General features: G+C 39.5%; 1 protein-coding gene and 1 long non-coding RNA gene across 3 annotated transcripts in view; both read left to right on the forward strand.

Annotated features, from left to right (window-relative positions):
* Nucleotides 1–1876: 1876 nt before the first annotated feature.
* Nucleotides 1877–17462, forward strand: LOC116411461. Its single transcript, XR_004223108.1, has 5 exons — nucleotides 1877–2033; nucleotides 10126–10333; nucleotides 10953–11048; nucleotides 15262–15395; nucleotides 16542–17462. It is a non-coding gene; the product is annotated as an uncharacterized LOC116411461 (long non-coding RNA).
* A 1182-nt stretch (nucleotides 17463–18644) lies between these two features.
* The window catches only part of dsg2 (desmoglein 2), a 30198-nt gene continuing 27864 nt past the window's right edge, over nucleotides 18645–20978 (forward strand). The window contains exon 1 of one of the 2 annotated variants that reach the window (XM_031903508.1): nucleotides 18645–18950. In XM_031903508.1, coding sequence (XP_031759368.1) covers nucleotides 18903–18950 — 48 coding nt within the window. In that variant the 5' untranslated portion in view covers nucleotides 18645–18902. The remainder of the gene's footprint in view (nucleotides 18951–20978) is intronic. The other variant, XM_031903507.1, reaches the window with a different exon arrangement.

A 20978-nucleotide genomic window follows, 5' to 3' on the forward strand; every position in this document is an offset into this window, starting at 1 on the left:
GATGCTCAGGCTGGTTATCAGCAATTTTCCATTCCTGAGTGACACAATGAGGCACAGCGGTAGATCTATCAGTTTCATTATTGAAGGCTATAAATCCAAAGGTAAAGATACTGTTTCAGTCAGATAACCGACAAGCCTATGAGAATGGGAACAGGAATGTAAGCCAACTGATTATGCAGCTAGGCTTTATTTATCTCTATTGGGTAACAATGCATCTTGGCAGTAACCCATAGCAACAAATCAGTAATAACCAGCTGCAGGTAATAAATGAAAGCTAAAATTTGATTGGTTGCTGCCCAGGTGCAATTTGAATGATAAACTGATTTGATAAATGAGTTTCAGGGTGTCACAAGTCATCATTTTGAGTTCAGTAAGGCTAATGTCAGACCAGGCGTATGGCATATATTTTTAGCAAGCTGATAAACGCTTGCCGAAAATACCGCCATACACCTCCTACCTGTGCCTGCACGCAAATGAATGGAATACGCTCAGGTGCAGGTGCTCAGGTGCATTCAATGTCATAGATATTGGCTGTGTCAATCTCTATTACACAAAGATTACACACAGTTCTGTGTAGTAGTACAAATTTGCAAAGTGCCACCTAAATTTTTGTATTCATAGAGATTCCTACCCATTTCTAGAACCTTGTTTAACCTGCTTCCTGTTTTCTAATGCTAGGGAGGCACCAAGTCCACAATTTTAAAATTTGGCCAAAAACAAATTTACTACTAAAGATTTGGCAAAGCCAAATCCAAACCATAATTTGCAAACACCAATCAACAATATAAACCACAAAAATTTTGACCTAGGGCAGAGTACATGAATGGGATCCATAATCCGGAAAACTGTTATCCAGAAGGCCATGTCCCACAGACTGCATTTTAATTGAATAATTACAAATTTTAAAAACTATTTTATTTTTTGCCTTAATTATAAAACAGTGACTTGATCATAACTAAGCTGATTAAATCCATATTGGAGGCAAAAACAATCCTTTTGGGTTCATGTTCGTGTTTTAATGATTTTTTAGTAGACTTAAGTATGATGATTCAAATTATGGAAAGATCCCTTATCCAGCAAACCCCAGGTCCAAAGCATTTTGAATAATAGGTCCTGTACATGTATTGGCTAGTAGCACAGAGTTTACTCAACAGAAAAAAAATGTTACCACAAAGCCATCCATAGTTCAGTATTTAATCATATGAACTGACCAATGCTGTTTAGCAACAAGGTATAGGAACCTGTACCATCTACATTAGCTGGTGAGTTTTTCTAATTATACTCCCTGTTATGTGGAATTAACAGAGTAATACATGGCTGCATATAAGTACTGACTAACTGCTTTGACACCTGCGACTTTAGTACTGATTGGTAAGTTTTATTTTAAGTAATTAAATGAAAGAACCTACTTCATAAAAGAAAAGTTGAGTTAAGGGAGCATTGAGTCTGGGGTAAAAACCCCCAGACTCCTTCTGTTGAGCTGTTAGTGTAACCTCTTAAATGGAGCTGTGCTTTTTCTTTCTAATTGTTGGTTACCTGAATGGTTCATGCCTAAAAATGTTCAACCAATGAAATTTATTTGAGACAAAAAGATTTTGTTCTTGGCATGAGGCAAGTTAGCGGCAGTTAAAATTGCCAAGGCATAAAACAATGCGGCAAAAGAGCCCACATTGCTTCTGCTCAGATGCACATGGCATCCCTCCCCTCCTATATCACTGCAATATGGGAAGAGTAGGTAAGGTGTGTCAAAATAATAATTTACCTAGAAGCAATAATAAACATGTTATTAAATTAATGCGGAGCCTGCCAAATTATTCATCTGGGTGGAGAACTAAATCTGCTCTGCCACCTTCCACTGGTTTGTCAGATAAATACAGGCTTCTGTATCCTAAACAAGGATGTGGTTCTGCCTCAACCCCTGTGCAGATAGGGGAAGATAGAATTAGAGCAATCTTAAAGCTGAGTCGGAGTGTTCCAGGAAGCCCATGGGTTGGATGTGCTAGAGAGGGTTCTGAGTGTCATTTTATGTAATGGTAAGTGATTTGATTTTTTATCTAATGGTAAGTGATTCTTTATGTGATACATTTATCCAATGCAAAGAAATTATGAAGCTTTAATAAATGAAGGATTTTTCCAGCACTTAAATACAAATGTGCATATGCAAATGTTTGTAATAACTAGGGCTGTATTTTCTGTATAGACACCTTAGGGGCTGTGCTTCATGTGCTTCACTCCTCTACATGATCACATTATATCCACTTCCAGGGAACTTCACTTCATTTTGGAAGAGGGGATAACAATATGTTACCACTTTCTGCCCCTGATGTAACAAATAAAGCCCTCTTATCTCTTCGCTTTTCTTGCTCTTCTGTCCTTCTCATTTTTCAGAGATTATGCCAGATCACAGTGACAAATTTGTTTTACTTGCATACCAAAGCTTTCTGAAGGGAAAGGCATATACCATTGTCCTTATCAAGGAAACACAATCAAAAGCTACACTACACCTACACTGTTTCCTGCCATGACACATGGGGTGCTTCATCTCCTGGTGAGAAATCTCCTTTCCTCTCCTCCTTCATTTTTATTTGAATCGCCATATGTAAAACACATTAAATGTAGCGATCCCTGGCTAAAAATGTGGAAGGAGGCATTTTTGAGCAATTACTCAGGATCACCCCATGTTATGTGTACATGCAGCATTTCAAATGAAAGTTAAGGAGAAATTAATGTGTCAGGCATTTCATTGCCCATGGGCACGTAGATTTCACAGTGGAAAAGCGCCCCATGTATCAGCAGCTGGTGCGGATTGTCAGCCTGTGCTTATCTGCCCTTAGAAGTGAGCAGGAGGATTATAACACTGATTGATGGCAGAGATAAGAGGTGGAAGTCTGGCAGATCAGTTAGTAGGTGGGTTGCAATAGCCTAAACAGGATAGCATAAGGACATGGATTAGGGTTTTATCATTTTATCAGCTACTTGTAAAAGAGAGAGACACTTATTGCCAATATTGCAAATATAACCCCAAGAGCATGGCAAATGAGCAGGGTTAATGGTCATGCCATCAGTAGAAATGGTAAAAGGAGGCAAAGTACCAGTGAGTTCTATGTTAGCTAGATTGAGGTGGCTGGGAGGCAGTTAGAGATCTGAGTCTAAAAGTCAGTGGTTAATAAAGAGGTGTTTAAATATATCTGGATGGTATTTGTATAAGTTATATTTTAGGCCAGAGGAAGTGCTCACTATTATTTATTAACATAGCACCAACAAGATACACAGCATCTTACATTAATTTATAATGAACAGGGATCTTAAAATGCCATGGGTTACAGAGTAAAATAATAGGATCAGAGATCCTAATACTTGCAAGAGCTTGGAATGTAAAGGGATTAGGTTTTCTAAAAAAAAGAGTGTACAGAGAGAAGAGCAGAGGGCCAAGTACTACACCCAGAGGAACCCTTAAACTAAGTTGAACCGAGGAGGAGTTTTTTTAACAAAAGCAGCAGAGAAGGACTGATTAGAGAGATAGAAAGAGAACCAAGATGCAGCCTGGTTAGGGATACCAAGACAATAGAATGGAGTGTCAACAGTATCAAAAGCTAAGGATAAATCCAAGAGAATGAGGATAGAGTAGTGTTCTTTGGCCTTGGCAACCAAATATTGTTGCAACTCCACATAAGGCTCACTCAGTGGAGTGTGCAGGTCAAAAACCAAACTATAAAGAGGTGTGAAGAAAGTAAGTAATACAAAAAAATCCAAAACATTTGTGTATTTAGAGATTAACAGTAAAGAAGGTAGCTGAATATGGAAAACAAGCATTGTGGGTTATTATATATTAGTGTACCGTAGTAATCTTGTTTCACTTCAGAAAGGGCAAAATTGTGGCATGACATGTACAATTTATAGTGGAGGGCTTTCTTCCAAACGTGCTCCCAGGTTGTGAGCAAGAACACAGAACTTGTGTATGAGGGTTTATGGACACAACTGTGTTTTGACTACAAGGGGTATGGGTGCTTAAAGACAGAATTGAGTTATAGGTATTGACAAGTAATTCAGGTTTAAAGGAAGAACTGATGAAGGAGAGGCACTTTGCCATGGTCTTATACTTTCACCCTTACAAACACACAGTAACAATGCCTTGCTTGTAAATAACACTTGTCAGGCTTTTGTTTGCCCTTTATATATCTTTCCATTCAGTTTTTCAAAACGGTGTATGCCCTCTATTGTGTGATGTAGTGCCATCTGTGTGAGCAAATAACCTTCATCTAGTAAATCATATACATTCATGTAAGAGAAATGTAAATGAAAACAAAATTATATAATGATAGAAGCACATCTACATAGCTCTTACTTTCCTTTTTTTGCTTTTTTCAAGAATAGTAAAATATTAATATGACAGGCTGCACTAGTGCATTTTGACACATCTCAAATGGAAGAGAATACGCCTTTGACCTTAGTTCTACTTATTTACATTAGGTGCAATGAGAAGGCAGGCAGCCTCGATTTATGGAAATCACATATAATCATGTGTGAGAAGTTGGATCCAGTGATGAATCTGACTACTCTGACAGCTACAGACAGATAAAGTCAGAAGTGTGACTGGGGCCATGTGGGATGATGCAACATTGTTGTAAATCATAGCATACTCTCTTTAATCTGATTAGCCATATTCCTCTTAGATACCTAAGAGGGCAGATAATGGATCCTTATACATAGGTTTCTACACATCCATTTATAATGACACAAGGTTTGGCTAATAATAGGGTAGACTGACTTCCAATAGTGTTTCCAGTTTCCATAGCTTTAATAGAAATGGCACAGCATTAATTTAGTAATTTCTTCTGGTATTAACTGCTGTTTTTTTCATCTTTCTGAGATATTGAGAAATTGTCTTTAAAAAACTCCCTGCTGGTTTTTTCTCGTAATGATATGTAAAAAGGTCTGTTGTGTATTTATCACTACCGGAAACAAAAACGCAATGGGCCAAAATGCATTTCCACGACAAAGTTGCTCCCGGGTTCTCAGTAGGTCCACTTACATGTAATTCAGAACAGGAGGCTGCACCAGTACCTTTAACGAATGCAGACAATACACATAATGACCGTGTCCCTTTTAGCATGCCGTAATTGTGGTTGTAAATGAGCCCTGATTTCTTTTAGGAAACCTGCAACAGTAAAGGTCCCCATACACGGGCCGACTATAGCTGCCGATATCGGTCCCTTGGACCGATTCGGCAGCTAATCGGCCCGTGTATGGGGAGAGCAGAGCGGCCTGGCCGACCGATATCTGGCCTGAAATTGGCCAGATCTCGATCGGCCAGGTTAGAAAATCCGGTCGGTCCCCGATCCGACTGCCCCATCCGACTGCTCCCCGATATCGCCCACCCGTAGGTGGGGATATCGGGGGAAGATCCGCTCGCTTGGCGACATCGCCAAGCGAGCGGATCTGCTCGTGTATGGCCACCTTAAAGAGAATAAATCACAGACTGAACTGCTGCAAAGAATGTTTGTATTGTGGAGCAGTCTAGCACTTAACTGCTACTGAGCTTCAGCCTGTTGTTAAAACAACACTTTTCCTAAAATAATATTAGTTACTATTCCACTTAATCCAATTCAAGATTTTAGGTTGCTTGCACATTCATTTATTATAAAAAATAAAAGTTTGGACTACTTAAAATAATGTTACTATAAATGAAGGAGTGAGGGGGCATTTCCTAAGCATTCCCAGAGCTGAATCAGAAGCAGCACTGTGGGTTCCACCCATACCTCAGGCATTGTCTGCTAGTACAAAGGACTGTATTTTCCTCTTTCTGAATTCCTTCCAGTGTTTTCAAAAAATGCACTTCTGCCTTTCCATAATTATGATATGTTAGACTGTGCATTCTGTCTCGCTCACGTCATCAAAAATACCTTCTCAAATCATACGTCTGATTGATCACTCACACCCAGAGTAGGAACTTGGATTTTTCTTAATCGCGTTGTATATTTTTTATGTTCATTTATGAGATAACAATGTATATGAATGTGTCCTGGACCCCATTTTACGCACAGTTTAACCCAAGAATATTATTGTAAAAAAACATTAGCAACTGATCACCAGAGATACTAAATAATCCTCAATTAAGAGTAATGCCTTCTCATAACCTTTAAGGTCTGATTCTGCAAATTTAGTATAGTTGGCTTTGGCAATCAATTCCATCTTTTCTTTCAAGCTCTAACTGGTAGTTCACTGATTTATAGGTCTTATCAACTAAGGGGTCCAATTTGGACCATTTCGGTGAGACTTCCCCCCCAAGTGTCAGACTAAGGGTGCCCGGGGCCCACTGGGGTTGCCATGTTAAGGGATTCCCATCCCAATCACACACTCCATGCATCAAACCAATCACCATCCTCCAAAACCCACATGCACCATACCTTTTACCTTCTCCTTGTGGTCTCAATCAGATGGGGATGGAGCGGGATTCAAGTCTGAGTCTTCCCCTATATTAGGCCATAGAGCTATGGGGCTGAGCAGGCAAATGGCACACTGTGACCCCCAAGCATTTCATGACAACTCCGCACCCCTTAGCCCTGCACAGATTTTTGTAATCCCCAGGCTTCATTGCCAGGCAGCTGTGGATATAATTTATGTAATGTGAAGAGTGTTATATATGTATATCTTATGAGAGTGCTCTGGAGGGGGGGCAGCCAGTGCTGGAAGATATGCTACTGCATAAAGGGTCTGATTGGGCCAAATAGATTCAGTCAGCCTAAGATTGGTCCCGCTGATCAAAACAGATTGCTGTTTGGTTGTTATGGGTAACTTCGTACTGTATGCCTTTTATCATTACCACTGAGGTCACAGGAGCTTACATCTCCTAATGTAGAGCCACTTAGTTGCCCCTGTGTGACCCCATCCTTAGAAAAACATTGGGTTTAAAAATCCAAAAGCTGTCTTCATCAGCAATACAGGCATTAACAAAAATACAATGTATACCATTGTACCCTGTAGAAACAGACAAAGGTTGTGAATATGTGTTAGGAATTAAAAGTGTTTTTTAGTGGTATCTGCCAAAGATAATGCTTATAAATCATTAATATTGGAAATATTTGGTGATATATTTTGCCTTTGTGAAATGTAGAAGTGTCTTGAGAAAATCTTAACATAGTGCAGGACACACATTTGACAGATGCCTTACTGTACTTCTGCTACTGATCAAACCAGCTTAGTCACTTTTCAGGGTGTGTCTTGTCTATTAAACACTGGGTGTGTTAGTCTCAGGCAATGTGCCAGCTCCCAAAATTTTCAGATCAAATGAATCGCAGGAGACAGGTATTGTCAAATGTCCACACAATGTACATGGATAAAAAAATAAATAAAACCAGAACACAGACAAAAATCACAGGTGGCACCTTACCAGAGATGACAAAAACTCACCCCAGTAATTGGCACAGGGGGTAATAAGAGGCGTCAGTAAACCTGCAGTCTCAGGTGGCCACAGGCATACAAAAGGTTTGCCCAGGAATAGCATCCAATCATCTGTTTGCCTACTTTTCCTAGGCAAACCTTTGTATGCCTGTGGCATACAAAAGGTTTTGCTGTCAAGTATTTGCCCCTTCAAACAGTATTATTAACTTGAAGCTCCTGTGGGTCCCTTTTAAATCCAACCCTTACCACCTGCTCTATGGTGGGCCATCAGCACAGGGCTACCTTTCAGCCACCAGCATTGGGCTCTGCAGGAGATGCAGATGCATTTTTATGCTTTCCACATTGCATTTGCTTTTGTGAATGTGCCTTCTGCTTTGTGTTACTCTGCTTGGTTTAGTTGGCTCATTCTGTCTGAGTAACAAGAATACCAATATCTATGTATGATCTCAGGGAGTTCTGCAATCACAAAACAGCAGCGGAAGTACCATAGTTAAATGTATAACAAAAATGATCTAATACTGCAGTGCCAGTACAAAGAGACGTGTGTCCTAGTGACATGTAAATGTGTGCGCAGTGTACCTTTCCCAGAATGGTGCTAGATAGCTAAATGCTTACCTAAAGGCTGCCACACCCTCACAAAACACTGAGTGATACATAAAACATGCAAAGACAAGCTGATACAAATCATTCTTTATGTAATATCCCTATCTATTTGGGCATAGTACATAGTGTAATATCCATATCTATTTGGGCATTTGTACATAGTGTCTAGTAAGAAATTCATAATTTGAATACACAATACCATACTCTTACAAAACATTTTAGAAATACATTGTGTTTTTGTACAAAATTAAAGAACTCCCCCCCCCCCTTTTTTTAAATAAAGGAAGACATTGGAATTCTAAGCAACTTTCCAAAACACATTAATTTATATTTTAAATTGTTTTGAAGTTGTTTGTTACTGTAATTGCAACTGAAATCAGAATCTTTCTGTTTACATTTTCTGCTCCACTAGTCTAGACTACTAAAACTCTGTAGTTGACTTCTTCTGCATTTTGTCAGGTTACAACCAAAGAACAGAAAGGGATAAAAAATAGGAAAATGCCTTTATGAAAAACTTTAAAACACCTGTGCCACAGACAAAGCAAGTAGTAGGAATAAGAGCAAATCCCAATATGTTTGCTTTTTTCTGCTGTTTCAAAACATACATCATCCACAGTGTAATAGCAATTGCACAACGTAAAGTAGAAACAAAGCAGAAAACAGCAGTAATTCAGTCTGCAATTTTGCATCTTTTATTGTTGCATCTTACAACATGTTTTGGGAACTTTTTCAAGTGACTTGTCACTATACCCAGATTTCTTAGGGTGCACTCAGCATTATGCATGCTCATAGAATGCCAATATTTTGTGTATTTTGTAATGTGAGCATATGTTTGGATTCATCCAAGTCATGGTATATCTAAAATAAGTCAAATCAACTCCACTTGCAGTGTTTTTCTTGAAGACGTTTCGCCAGTCATCCAACTGGTTTTCTCAATTCAGAATGACTTGTACAAAGATCTTCCTGGAATAAATACCCTGGAATGTTGCTCCAATCGGCATAATCTGTTATCATAACCAGCATGGGGTCAGGGATTTTATGAAGGGGAGGTGCTGATTGTATTAGCATGATTGGAGCTTTGAGGTGTTATTAAACCATCCAGGGAGAGGTGCCAAAACAGCATTGTATGTGGCAGACAACAGATGTCACCTCTATTCAAACTAATTTTTCTGTTTTTTGCATATATGGCTTCTTTAAAGGGATACTGTCATGGTTTTTATGATGTAGTTTTTACTTCTAAATTACACTCTTTACATAGCAATATGTAAACTCTACCATTTAAAATATTGTTCTTAAGCCAACAAATTTATTTTTTTATAGTTTTAATATTGGTGTGTAGGCAGCCATCTCAGTGCATTGTGCCTGAGTCTGAGCTTTCAGAAGGAGCCAGTGCTACCCATTAGAACTGCTTTCAGGTAACCTATTGTTTCTCCTACTCCCATATTACTGGAGGAGTCCAAAGCCAGACTTGGATTTCTTACTATTGAGTGCTATTCTGATATCTACTGGGAGCTGCTATCTTGCTCCATTCCCATTGTTCTGCTGATCGGAAAGGGAGGGGTGATATCACTTCAACTTGCAACTCAGAAGTAAAGTGTGACCAAAATTTATCAGAGCACCACTCACATGGCTGTGGCACCCTGAGAAATGAAGAATGGCTAGCCCCATGTTCAATTTCAAAATGAAACTGAAAAAAATCTGTGTGTGTTTTGAAAAACAGATTTCAGTGCAGAATTCTGCTGGAAAAGCTCTATTAACTGATGTGTTTTGAATTTTTTTTTCCCATGACAGTATTCCTTTAACACCTCTTTGAAGCAACATTCCAGGGTATTTATTCAAGGAAGATCTTTGTACAAATCATTTTAAATTGAGAAAGCCAAGTCCAGTTACTACAGACATGGGATGGGAGCACACTTTTAGTAGTAGGGAAAGAGAATAGTGGATACTACATGCTTGGTTAAAAGATTCAAGAAATATATTTGCAGTGAAAATGAAGGATAATATGCAAATGTTGTGAAACATAGCCAATTGGTTAAGGTTATACAGTAAAAGGGATATCATTACCAAATGCATTTTTACTCTTGATCCTTCATAACTGGATCTTATTTTCATTCTTTACAGGTCCATCAGGGAATTCATGTTATTTTGTCACATATCAATGAACCTTTCGATACATTTTTAGTGACACTGGGTGGGGTTTTACTGTTGCTGCTTCTCCAGGTCAACTTCCTGCATCATATGAAGGCAGATTAATAGCTTCCTCCACAATGAAAGAATCGACAGAGCATGGTGTTATCATTGGCAATCATCCCAGGACCATTATGTCAGGGTAAGTGTACATATAATAGCAACCAAATTTGAAAATATTACTCTACTGTGCATGTAAGAGTTTAAGCTTGCCAAGGGATGCTTAAAAAAGGTAAAAACTGGGTAACAAAATAGAAAACCCCTCACTGTCCACCTTATTCTGTCCAGTTGGAACAGGAAAAGTATCAATCCTACAGCAATTTTTTTCCACTTTTTTAGTTAAATTTGTTAAGGCATTAGTTTTTTTTTAAATAATTGTATTTTCCTCTATCATCTTTCCGTGTAGAAAGGCAGTTACATATCTCCCTGTGACCTAGATTTTCACAGCCAAACAGAGTACTCAATTATGGGGGGCGGGGGCCTACCATAAAGAGAGTAGGGAGGTCTATGTTGGTTTAGGAGTGTCTCTAGGCATAACTGGCATGGTTGTGGACAATTTGGCCTAATATGTCCATATTTAAAATTCAATTTAAACTATTAATTAAAATTTTGAATTTTGACAATTAAATGGGAATGAAATAAAAATGATCCTATTAATTAAAAACTTACTGAGACTATTTTAGTGTGTCACTTCATGTTTAAAGCAAGCTTTAGACTCTCATTTAAAAATATTTTTTCACTTGGGGTTCTTGGGAGACCAGATGAAGAATATGTATTATATCATCTGAAAACGGATTTCAGTGGTCCTCAGCTGGAGCTGGGAAGCAGATACAAAAATGGCTTCAACACAAGAAAAGGTAAGGAATCATCTAAAACAGCGGTTCTCAACCAGTGGGTCGGGACCCCTTTGGGGGTCAAATGACCCTTTCACAGGGGTTGCCTAACACCATCGGAAAACACATATTTCTGATGGTCTTAGGAATAATTTTATGGTTGGGGGTCACCACAACATGAGGAACTGTATTAAAGGGTCGCAGCATTAGGAAGGTTGAGAAAACCTGATCTAAAACTAAATATCATGTCATGAGTATTCTTTTTATTGCAGAGGAGTAACTGCAAATTACTCAATTTTATTTCCAAGGTAGATTCCTATATCTTAAAGTTATTTAATTTTTCCTGAATAGTTTAAAAGTAAAAGTGGCCATGTATGGCGAAAAACAAACGAAAATGAAATTCAACATATCATTTTTTTAAATGCATTTTACACTAGTAACAAGTATGGAATACACCCCTTTATTTCTCTGTACAGTCATCAACTAGGGGCTAGCCCTCTTGCTAGTTATTGTTGCACAAGATGGTGGCCTGTAAAGGTGGCCAAATTTCACCTGCTGATTCTGGTCCTTCAGACTGATTCAGCAGCTTATCTGCCTGTGTACGGACCTACCCAACCGATATCTGTCCTAAAATTGCCTTGTTGATGCTGCCCTCAGTCCAATAGCCCATATACCCGCCATTTTAATTCAATCATTTGGTCCTAGGACCAAATGCCGAAAAGTGCAGGGCTGAGAGAAGTAGATATACAATTTGTGTGACCTCACCCTGACAGGTAATTAAACATAACCTTTGTATTGAACTAGAAGGAAGAAAGCAACTAGCTGAGATACTGTTTATCACAGGTGTGGCTATGAGTCACTACAGTACCTTGGCAACCAGACTGTTTTCTTTTGTGCATATACTGCTTTGTATCTGAAGGGGAATATGCACAAAATTATTAAGGTTGGTATACCAAAACAAAAAATCTATTTGTTCCAAAAGCATGCCTATGCATTAGAAATGGTCAGGGAAATGAGCCATGCCCTGACCATTGTACATTACTGCTAGAGCTTTTAGTTACTAGAAAAGTTACCTTAAATAAACAAGAATGTCTCCATTTTTAATTTACAAGTCCCCACTATGGGATGCAATACATTAGGTGATATATACTGGGAAGATGCCCCCCACTGGGATAACAAATCCCAATCCTCAAATCTTGTCATAGCAAAGAAGACAAAATTAGCCAGAAAGGTCATACATCTTGGAGGAGGAGGTGGTTAAAACAGTTGACAGGGGTGTCCAGCCTAAATGGTAGTTGTGTTCTAACATGGGGTTTAGTGGTTATTTTCTCCTTTACAGAACTAAACCTTAACAAGGAAGTCGGGTAAAAATGCTGTACCATCCTAAGATAATAACAGTCCTTTAGCAGGGAAGATCTGTGCCTCAAAAGACGCCCCCAGTAGCTCCCCATCTTTTCTGCTGATTTCCTGCATATGCTCTGTGCTGCTGTCTCTTACCTAAGCTTAGTCGCTGACCCACCTTATACTGAATATATAGGGGTTATGTAATAAAAGGCACTAATTTGCCCTGGAGCAGTAACCCATAGCAACCAATTAGCTGGAAGAGTTTACTGATCATCTGTTTAAAAGCAATCATCTTATTGGTTGCTATTGATTACTGCTCTTGGGCAAACATATTACATATGGGGGATAAAATATAGATGTCACTATACAAGGCTGATCAGTAATTAATTCAGATTCCATTACATTGCAGCTCCAAAGCCAGTTCAATTAGCATCAAAGGTTAATAATCAGCATTGTAGCATTATCTTATATGAAAGTTAAATTACATTTTCTGCTTGATAATTTGCAGCGACCCCTAAGCTTAGCTTCTCTACAGCTGCCCAGAGCACACTGAGCATGCATCACAGACACTTCAAAATAAAATCCAAAATGGAACTCATGTGCCAACTCTGAAGGCCTGGATCATTACTGTTACAGAGATGCTGAACCTCTGGGTTGGTATAGTAAGTTCATTATATAATATACAGGTATGAGACCTGTTATCCAGAATGCTCGAGACCTGGGGTTTTCTAGATAAGGGGATCTTTCTGAAATTTGGATCACCATACATTAAGTCTACTAAGAAATCATTAAATAAACTCAATAGGATTGTTTTGCCTCCAGTAAGGATTAATTATATCTTCGTTGGGATCAAGTACAGGTACTGTTTTATTATTACAGAGAAAATGGAAATCATTTTTAAAATTTAGAATTATTTGCTTATAATGGAGTCTACGGCAGATGGACTTCTTTGTAATACGGAATTTTCTGCATACCTGTACAGCATTTATAACCATATTAGTTTTTAGGGTTTTGTTCTCCTTTAACTATAGTAGTTTAACCCCCATATGTAATAAAAGGCACTGTTTGCCCAGGAGAAGTAACCATAAGCGTTTGTTTTTATACAGGTGAGCAGTAAATTCTACCTACTGATTAGTTGATATGGGTTACAGCTCCTGGGCAAACTTAGGGCCTTTTATTACATAACCCCCTATGTATCTGTGATGTTATTATAAGCTAGTGTAATGGGGAGTCTGAGCAAATTAAAGCCCCAAAAGAAGGGCTTGAACAGGAAAAGTCACCCTAAACCTCTAAATTTCTCATCAGAATAACTCATCAGTGATACAAAATACACTTCTAAACAATATTTACACATACAGTATATGTAGTATATCATAGTTAAAGTTCTGTTTAAAAGGAAAGCTTTAAAAGCTGATTAAAATGAGAAATTCATTTCTGGTTCAAAGATCACTTTATTATGTGCCATACACATACATTTTATCACAGCAGCTGTTTTAAAGGCAACTGCCTTACTAACAATTCCCTTTACCTCGACTCTCTGCTTCCCATTCTGGGAATCACATAATACTGTGATAACTTGGGCACAAGAAAATAGCACAAAACCAAAATCGTAGGTTTGAAATATATATGGAAATGTTTTAAAAACAAGGGGATATTAACTAGCCAGAGTGCCTATAATTTTAGAATTTCAGAGGGTGCCAAGAGAATGCTGCAAACAGATAAGGCACACTGTTACATTGAGACAAGTATCTTCAGTATTTCAAGCTTATTGCTCATAAAACCCTTTGTGTCCTATGATACAGTGCACCATAGATCACTAGGGAATTATGGCTGTAACTTTATACACACTGAGAAATTGTTTAACCTGTAGCTGTCATTTACCAAGTTACAGTGCACCGGAAATAGTCCCAAAAATAGATGTGAAAATAAAAAGTACCATGAACAAACTTGAACAAGTGCAGCAAACTTTGTGACTAGACAGCATTTCCCTGCATCAAAATATAGGGCATCTTTTATTTCCAGTTTAAAGTCTGATTTGGGTATTTGCAATGATGTCCCAGTTGACTGTAGATGCAGTATATATGTACACAGATGAGGTGTCCAAGCATGGAAGCATGTTGGAGAGCTCAATAATATATTCACCTTTCATTTTACAGGCAGCAAAGCAGTACCTATAGTCACTCAGACTGCATCTCTTTTCTACATTGGCTTCAATTACAAAGTGCAGCAGAGAAAACTGCACAGTGTATTCTTAATGGTCTGTCACTGTATTCCTAAGTGCAGAACTGTATTTCTAAAGGTCAGACAGTGGAGGCACATAAGCTTCCCCGCTCCCTCCCCATCCACCTCCTAAACTGCCATCAAGTCAGGGAACAGCGGTGCGCATAAGGTGCCATAGGGCCCTGCTGCACCTTGGCAGTGGTATGGACAGGGCTGTCTTGCACCCAATGTCCTGTGCTCTGCACCTTGCACTAAATTTAAAATAGCAGCTATGCCCTGAAAGCAAGTGCTGTGTGAATGATCACAAAGTGGCATAAGTGCTCCTCCATGGGGGGTGTAAGTAAATCACTCCTCAAATCTCAGCATCCATAGACAGTCAGCAATAGCCTGAGTCATGTGTAGGACAGCCCTATGTAAAAAAAATAGGACCAGAGAAAGACTGTTTCACCCTAGACCCTGAAATTACTTAATTAAAGCCTTTCCTGTAATTTCTGGTAACATATCAACACACGTTTCTTTATATATCATCCTGTGTATATTGTGCACCTTTATGTGACACATAATTACCAAATACTAAGTCAACTAGCTTTATACTTAACTTAATAACCTGTGTGTATTATCAGAAAAATAGAGTGCTTTCTGAAAAGACTTATTTGTCTATTTGGGTGTTTAGAGTGAAAGCGACTGACTGTGGAGTTTCTAGATATGAGTCAGAACTGACACTGTATGCCTACCCAGCCTGGGATGATGTCAGTGTGCATACTAGACACTATGGTGAGAGAAACCATATACAATGCGGAACCTAAGGTGGGTGCTGCTGATAGCAACAATACTATTACTGCATAGAGTACATCTTCAGATGTTACAGCACTACAGTTTTAACAGTACATCCTAGCATTCAACATCTGGAGTATCAGAAATGACAGTGAAGTGCCCTGATACTGTTTAACAATGGAAGACAATTTTGTGCAGTGATCCCCAACCAGTGGCTAAGCAACATGTTACTCACCACTCCTTTTGATGTTGCTCCCAGTGGCCTCAAAAAAGGTGCATATTTTTGAATTTCTGTCTTGGAGGCAAGTTTTGGAAGCACAGAGACACAGTTTTACTCCAAGCAGAGCCTCCTGCAGGCTAACAGTCCACATGGGGCTACCAAATCACCATATAGCCAATTACAGTCCTTATTCCCCAAATCATTTTTTTTATGCTTACATGCCTCACCAACACTTTTTTATATCTGAATGTGGCTCACTAGTAAAAAAAGGTTGGGGATCCCTGATTTAGGGTGTACTTTTAAAGGCAAGTGCATGTAGCCTCAGATCAAAACTGGATACCTGTGTCAGGCACATCAGATTGATCCAATTTGATGCAGGTACCCTTATTTGATAAGTGTCATCATTCCAGTGCCATTATGGGTATACTCACTGTGTTCATAAAGGCACTGTAGTTTAGTCATACACCCAAATGCCTATGTTTCTATGATTCAAGTAACTGGGATGTAATGTTAAATACTATTTGAGGGTTTGATTTTGTAGACAGTTACTTGCTACCTTAAAAAAGTTGCATCACCTCTCAGTTCCTTAGGAAATAACTATTTAGGTGCCCACAGACAGGCATGGGCTGATGCCACTTATGAGTGAGCATTGGCTGAATTTGTATCTTTTTGGGGCTTGTTTACAGGGTGGGAATCTTAGTTTATTTATTTTTTTTGGACTTAGCATTTAATGTGAGACATGGGATCCCCATATGTTGTATATGTTGTGTTTCTTAGCCCATCCAAAGTGATATACAGTCACAAGCTCATAATACTTTGATCAGATGCTTTTATTTAAGTTTTTTACACTGTACCTTCTTTAATATAATAAGTATTAATGTGCAGCGTTGCTATGATATTTCCTCCTTTGAGCAGCCCTGACCCAACTCTCATGCATTGTTTCTTCTGGGTTCTTACAGCACAGAACAGGAAGACTTACATTTCAAGACCTCCAATTGTCATCTTCAGAAGGTGCCCAGCAAAGCTTGCTTAGGAGTAGTGGCCTGGAGCTGCAGCCCACACTGGAGAAGTTAATTTGCTTTTTTTTAGCCTAATGGAGCTGCCTTTAAACTACAGTGTTAGTACCTGTGTGAGTATACCAGCGAGTAAGCCAACACTTGAAGGGTATCAGCAGAGGTACAGGTATGGGACCTGTTATCCTGAATGCTTGGGACCTGGGTTTTTCCAGATAAGGGGTGTTTCCATAACTTGGATCCCCATGGCTTAAATCTAATAGATTATTTAAAGGTTAATTAAACCCGAAAGGATTGTTTTGCCTCCAATAAGGATCAATTATATCATAGTTAGGATGAAGAACAAGGTACGGTTTTATTATTACAGAGAAAAGGATATAGTTTTTAAAAATTTAGAGTTATTTAATGGGAAATGGCTTTACTGTAATTCGGAACTTTTTGGATAACGGGTTTCCGGATAACAGATCCCATACCTATAAAAACTTACCACTGGATCCATAAAATGTATATTCAAGAGACCTTGCCTTGTGACTTACATAAAGGAGCAACTGCCATTCTACGGGCTACTTTGGGACAGACTACCAAGGTACTGCATATAGTGTTTTGGCTTGGACTTTTTTTTTAAAAAAATTAACACTGTATTTGTCTAAGGCTAAAGCCACATGGGGCTGAATCTGCTGGCCTTAACCACTTTTGTGTCTGCACTCACAGTCACTGCAGCACGTGCAGGCCGACAATTATCAGTGTGGCACTAGCCAAAGTGGACAGTTTTTCTGTTAAGGAGTCATATTGTGCTACACATCCATGGAAGCACATATTCCATGTGTTACTCATTTCTTTAAATAAAGTATACCATTATGCTTTTTCTTTGCGTGGTACTATTTTTATTTCTTAAGGGGCCCCTGAGGTATTTCCCATAGAGCCCATTAGGTGCAAGGACTGTGCTTAACAGGTTTTCCAGTTGCCCACAGTTCACAAGTTTGGAAACCCAAGTAATCCCACTTCTAAGGAGTTGTATGCCAAAATATTACATTTTACTTAACAGCTAAACAAACTTCCAATAGACATTTTTAATAATCCTAAAGGAATTTGTCTGCGTTTGGTACTGAAAACGGTACCATTAAACTTGTGTTGCACGGAAGCTGAAAATGTTTCCACCACACGCAGAGCACAAGGTTCTCTTTAGTCTTTTATATTCATATGTAAATTAGGGTTCTGATTCGGTTTACACAAAGAATTTGGGGTTCGACAGATTCCCAAAATAAGAGTATTTGGTGCATCCCTATTTTTTGCACAATTGTTATTTACAAATCATGCAAAGCACCAGGCCCAGACTGGCAATTTGTAAATTCAAGTAAAGCAGGGCCATGACATATAGACAATCACTTTACTGGGCCTGTTGGGGGCTCAGCGCAACTGAATAGCCTGGGCCTATTTCAATGTCAGCCCCTGCAAGGCACTGTGGGAATTGAAGTCCTGGCTGAAGGGGAGAAGATTCTGCAACATAGTTTCATTTTTACATGTAGTCAGAACCAGGCCAGACAAATACTGCTTTCAACAGCAATTACATTTATTAATAATCAATTAACATATACTGATAAGGTGCTTATGATTAAATTTTATTAAATTGCACAAAGTTTTATATTTGGGTTTAACTTCCCTTTAAATCATTCCACCAGAAAAAAGTTCCTTATGGTTTGAGTATTGTCCCGCTGTGCCACCGGCAGCCCCCCTGCTCAGCTATAACTTGTATTATTGACTCTAGGCCGGGGTTGCTATGTTACGTCGGCACAGTGTTACTTAGCGAACTGCCCTAGTGCTTACGACTGTACCACCCAGCGAGCAGTCCCAGAAGTAGTGTCTATTTCCAAGCTATTGTTTATCCTGTCAGACCCTATCGCCCTATGTAGTATTGTTGGGAAGAGATCCCGTTTTGTGTCTCTCCTGTACCGCTGACGGGAGGGGGATACCGAGGGCAGGGAAATGAGCGATATTATGTTGCGCGTATTTACCTGTGAAAAGCGAAAGGACACAGAGTGGCCCGGCCCCTCCCACACAGAACCCTCCCCTGTCTCCCATTGCCTCCCCCCTTCCCCCAGGCTACAATACACCTTACCCCTCCTCTGTTACTCAGGCAAAGGCTCCATTTTCCGAGCAGCTCGGAATTCACTTGTGGATCCTGTGCGGTTGGCAGCTCTTCCTTCCGCCCACCTGGTCACCCCCTCCCTGGCTCTCAGCTTCTGGAGTTTGCAGAAAACTTTGCCTATTGCGGGCGGCGGGCTGAGGATAGGGATCCGACCAGGGACAATGCCACGGAACCCAGCTGGAGGGGGGACGCTGCTCCTGCTGTTTATGGTGAGTAGGAAGTATGGCAGGACTCTGCTCGGAGTTATCTAGGTGCCTATGAGTGCTAAGCCTAGGCGAGGGCGCACACTGTGCGGTTGTACATTTACCCAGGGGAATATGAGCGCTGCAATGCAAAAACAATCCAAACTGCCAGGGGAATTAGGTGGGTTCATGTATGAACGTGTTAATGGATTTGTGACCTGTGTGACCACACCCTGCTACGGTGCCTTAGCGGCCGGGACCTGACAGCCCCAGACATTAAAGCTAAGCTCCCTGGGGCTCTGGGGATATAGGTGTGATTTATAGGTGATATAGATGTGTAAGGCGTTATCACATTGTAAGTAATCACAATAGTAAGAGACAACTGTATAATATGTGTCCTACAACCCCTATACAGCACCTATAACAACGTACCCTGCAATGTATCTGCGAGGTGCACCCTATGACACCCCCCCCCAAAGAGGTATAGTGGTTGCACCCGGACTAACCTAGAGGGAGCCTAGGGTGCAACTATTTGTTGCGGGGGTGGGCCCAAACCAATATTTAGTTGTTTCTGTATGTCTGTTGTCATGAGTCCCAAAGGACAAGGTGGGTTTCTCACGGCTGTCCTAGTTTAGTAATGGTGGGGTTTTATACATGCTTCGGACTGTCCATAGAAAACTGCCTTGTCAATCTAAGCCAAAGCTCACCCTATTCACACTATATAGAATAGTTTCCTAAACAATTTCCAGTTTGGGCTGTAAACTCTTCTCAGCATGACCTATGGTTATGTTTCTTGAATGACTACTTTCTCTTAGTTTTCACCCCTTGTGTGTAACTAAGGAATGTCCTTGTGTTTGGTAGATAATACTATGAGCATTGTTTGCTGCACAGTAGTTTCATTGGTTATCTGCATCACAATGTTACATTTGGGCAAAACTGGAAATGCAATCAGGCTGGTGCATGGCAATCATAGACCCTGCTCCATAAACTCCCACAACTCCAGAAGCTGTTAGTTAGATGCAGGTAATTGTATCTCAGCGGTGTCTGGAGGGCCACAGGCATTCTGTCTGGTCTAGCCTGGGATCATTATCTATACAGGGTCTCAAATGCAGCGGTATGTTACAGCTATAGATATGCTTAAAGCAGCACTTACAGGTGAAAGTACCACACAATGTATTTTAGGTTTACCTATATTCTCATATCTTATAATTTTATTAGGACAAACATTTTTTGTACTGATGGAGCATTTGTTACATGTTCTTAATTGCCAAAATGGGTAGGGATCACCCTCTACTGAGTGTCCTATCCATTGACGTCTTGTTGGAACTGTTATTGATCATTAACTTTGAATCATTGATCAGTTAAGTAAGAAAATTCTGTCAGTTTGGCTTATAGGAGCAATGATATTTGTGTGTGTAATTTGAACCCAACAATAACAATGTTGTGATCCTTTTATTTCTTCATTGACATCTGTTAGAATCTTCTTTTGACACTGACGTTACTGTCTAACAAACCTGCCTGTCCATTGTGGGAATAATTAAAGCTTTATTGAATGTGGTTAGACTTGCAGTTCATGTGGTTTAACGTATCAATAGAAAGTTTTAACACTGTTATATTGCTGGTGATTTGCTATGTTCATGTGCTCCAGACTGGATTAGGACCTTATACAGCACTTGGCAGGAGAGTGATTTGTAGCCTGTATGATTCTAGTATAATGTATGAAAAGTTTCTATTTCACTGTATTTTTGCTCTGTTACTACAGTAGCAGTAAGTTAAAAATGTAGGCATCCAGTGTGTCTTTGAGGTCTTGAGCAATTGTTGGTGTTTAGGCTGGGATACTTGTCAATAATCTGCCTCTGATATGCTCTACATAACTATAAACAGATAACAACTTGCTACTTTTATGCATGTTTTGCTACATTTTTACACTCATTTTAATGTTATATTCACAACAGTAACACTGTATCAAAATATATTCTGATACCACTGATCCCCAACCAGTGGCTCCGCAAGCACCAAGTTGCTCACCACCCCCTTTGATGTCCCTCCCAGTGG

Source organism: Xenopus tropicalis, chromosome 6 (assembly GCF_000004195.4).
Source record: "Xenopus tropicalis strain Nigerian chromosome 6, UCB_Xtro_10.0, whole genome shotgun sequence".
NCBI classification, from domain to species: Eukaryota; Metazoa; Chordata; class Amphibia; order Anura; family Pipidae; genus Xenopus; species Xenopus tropicalis.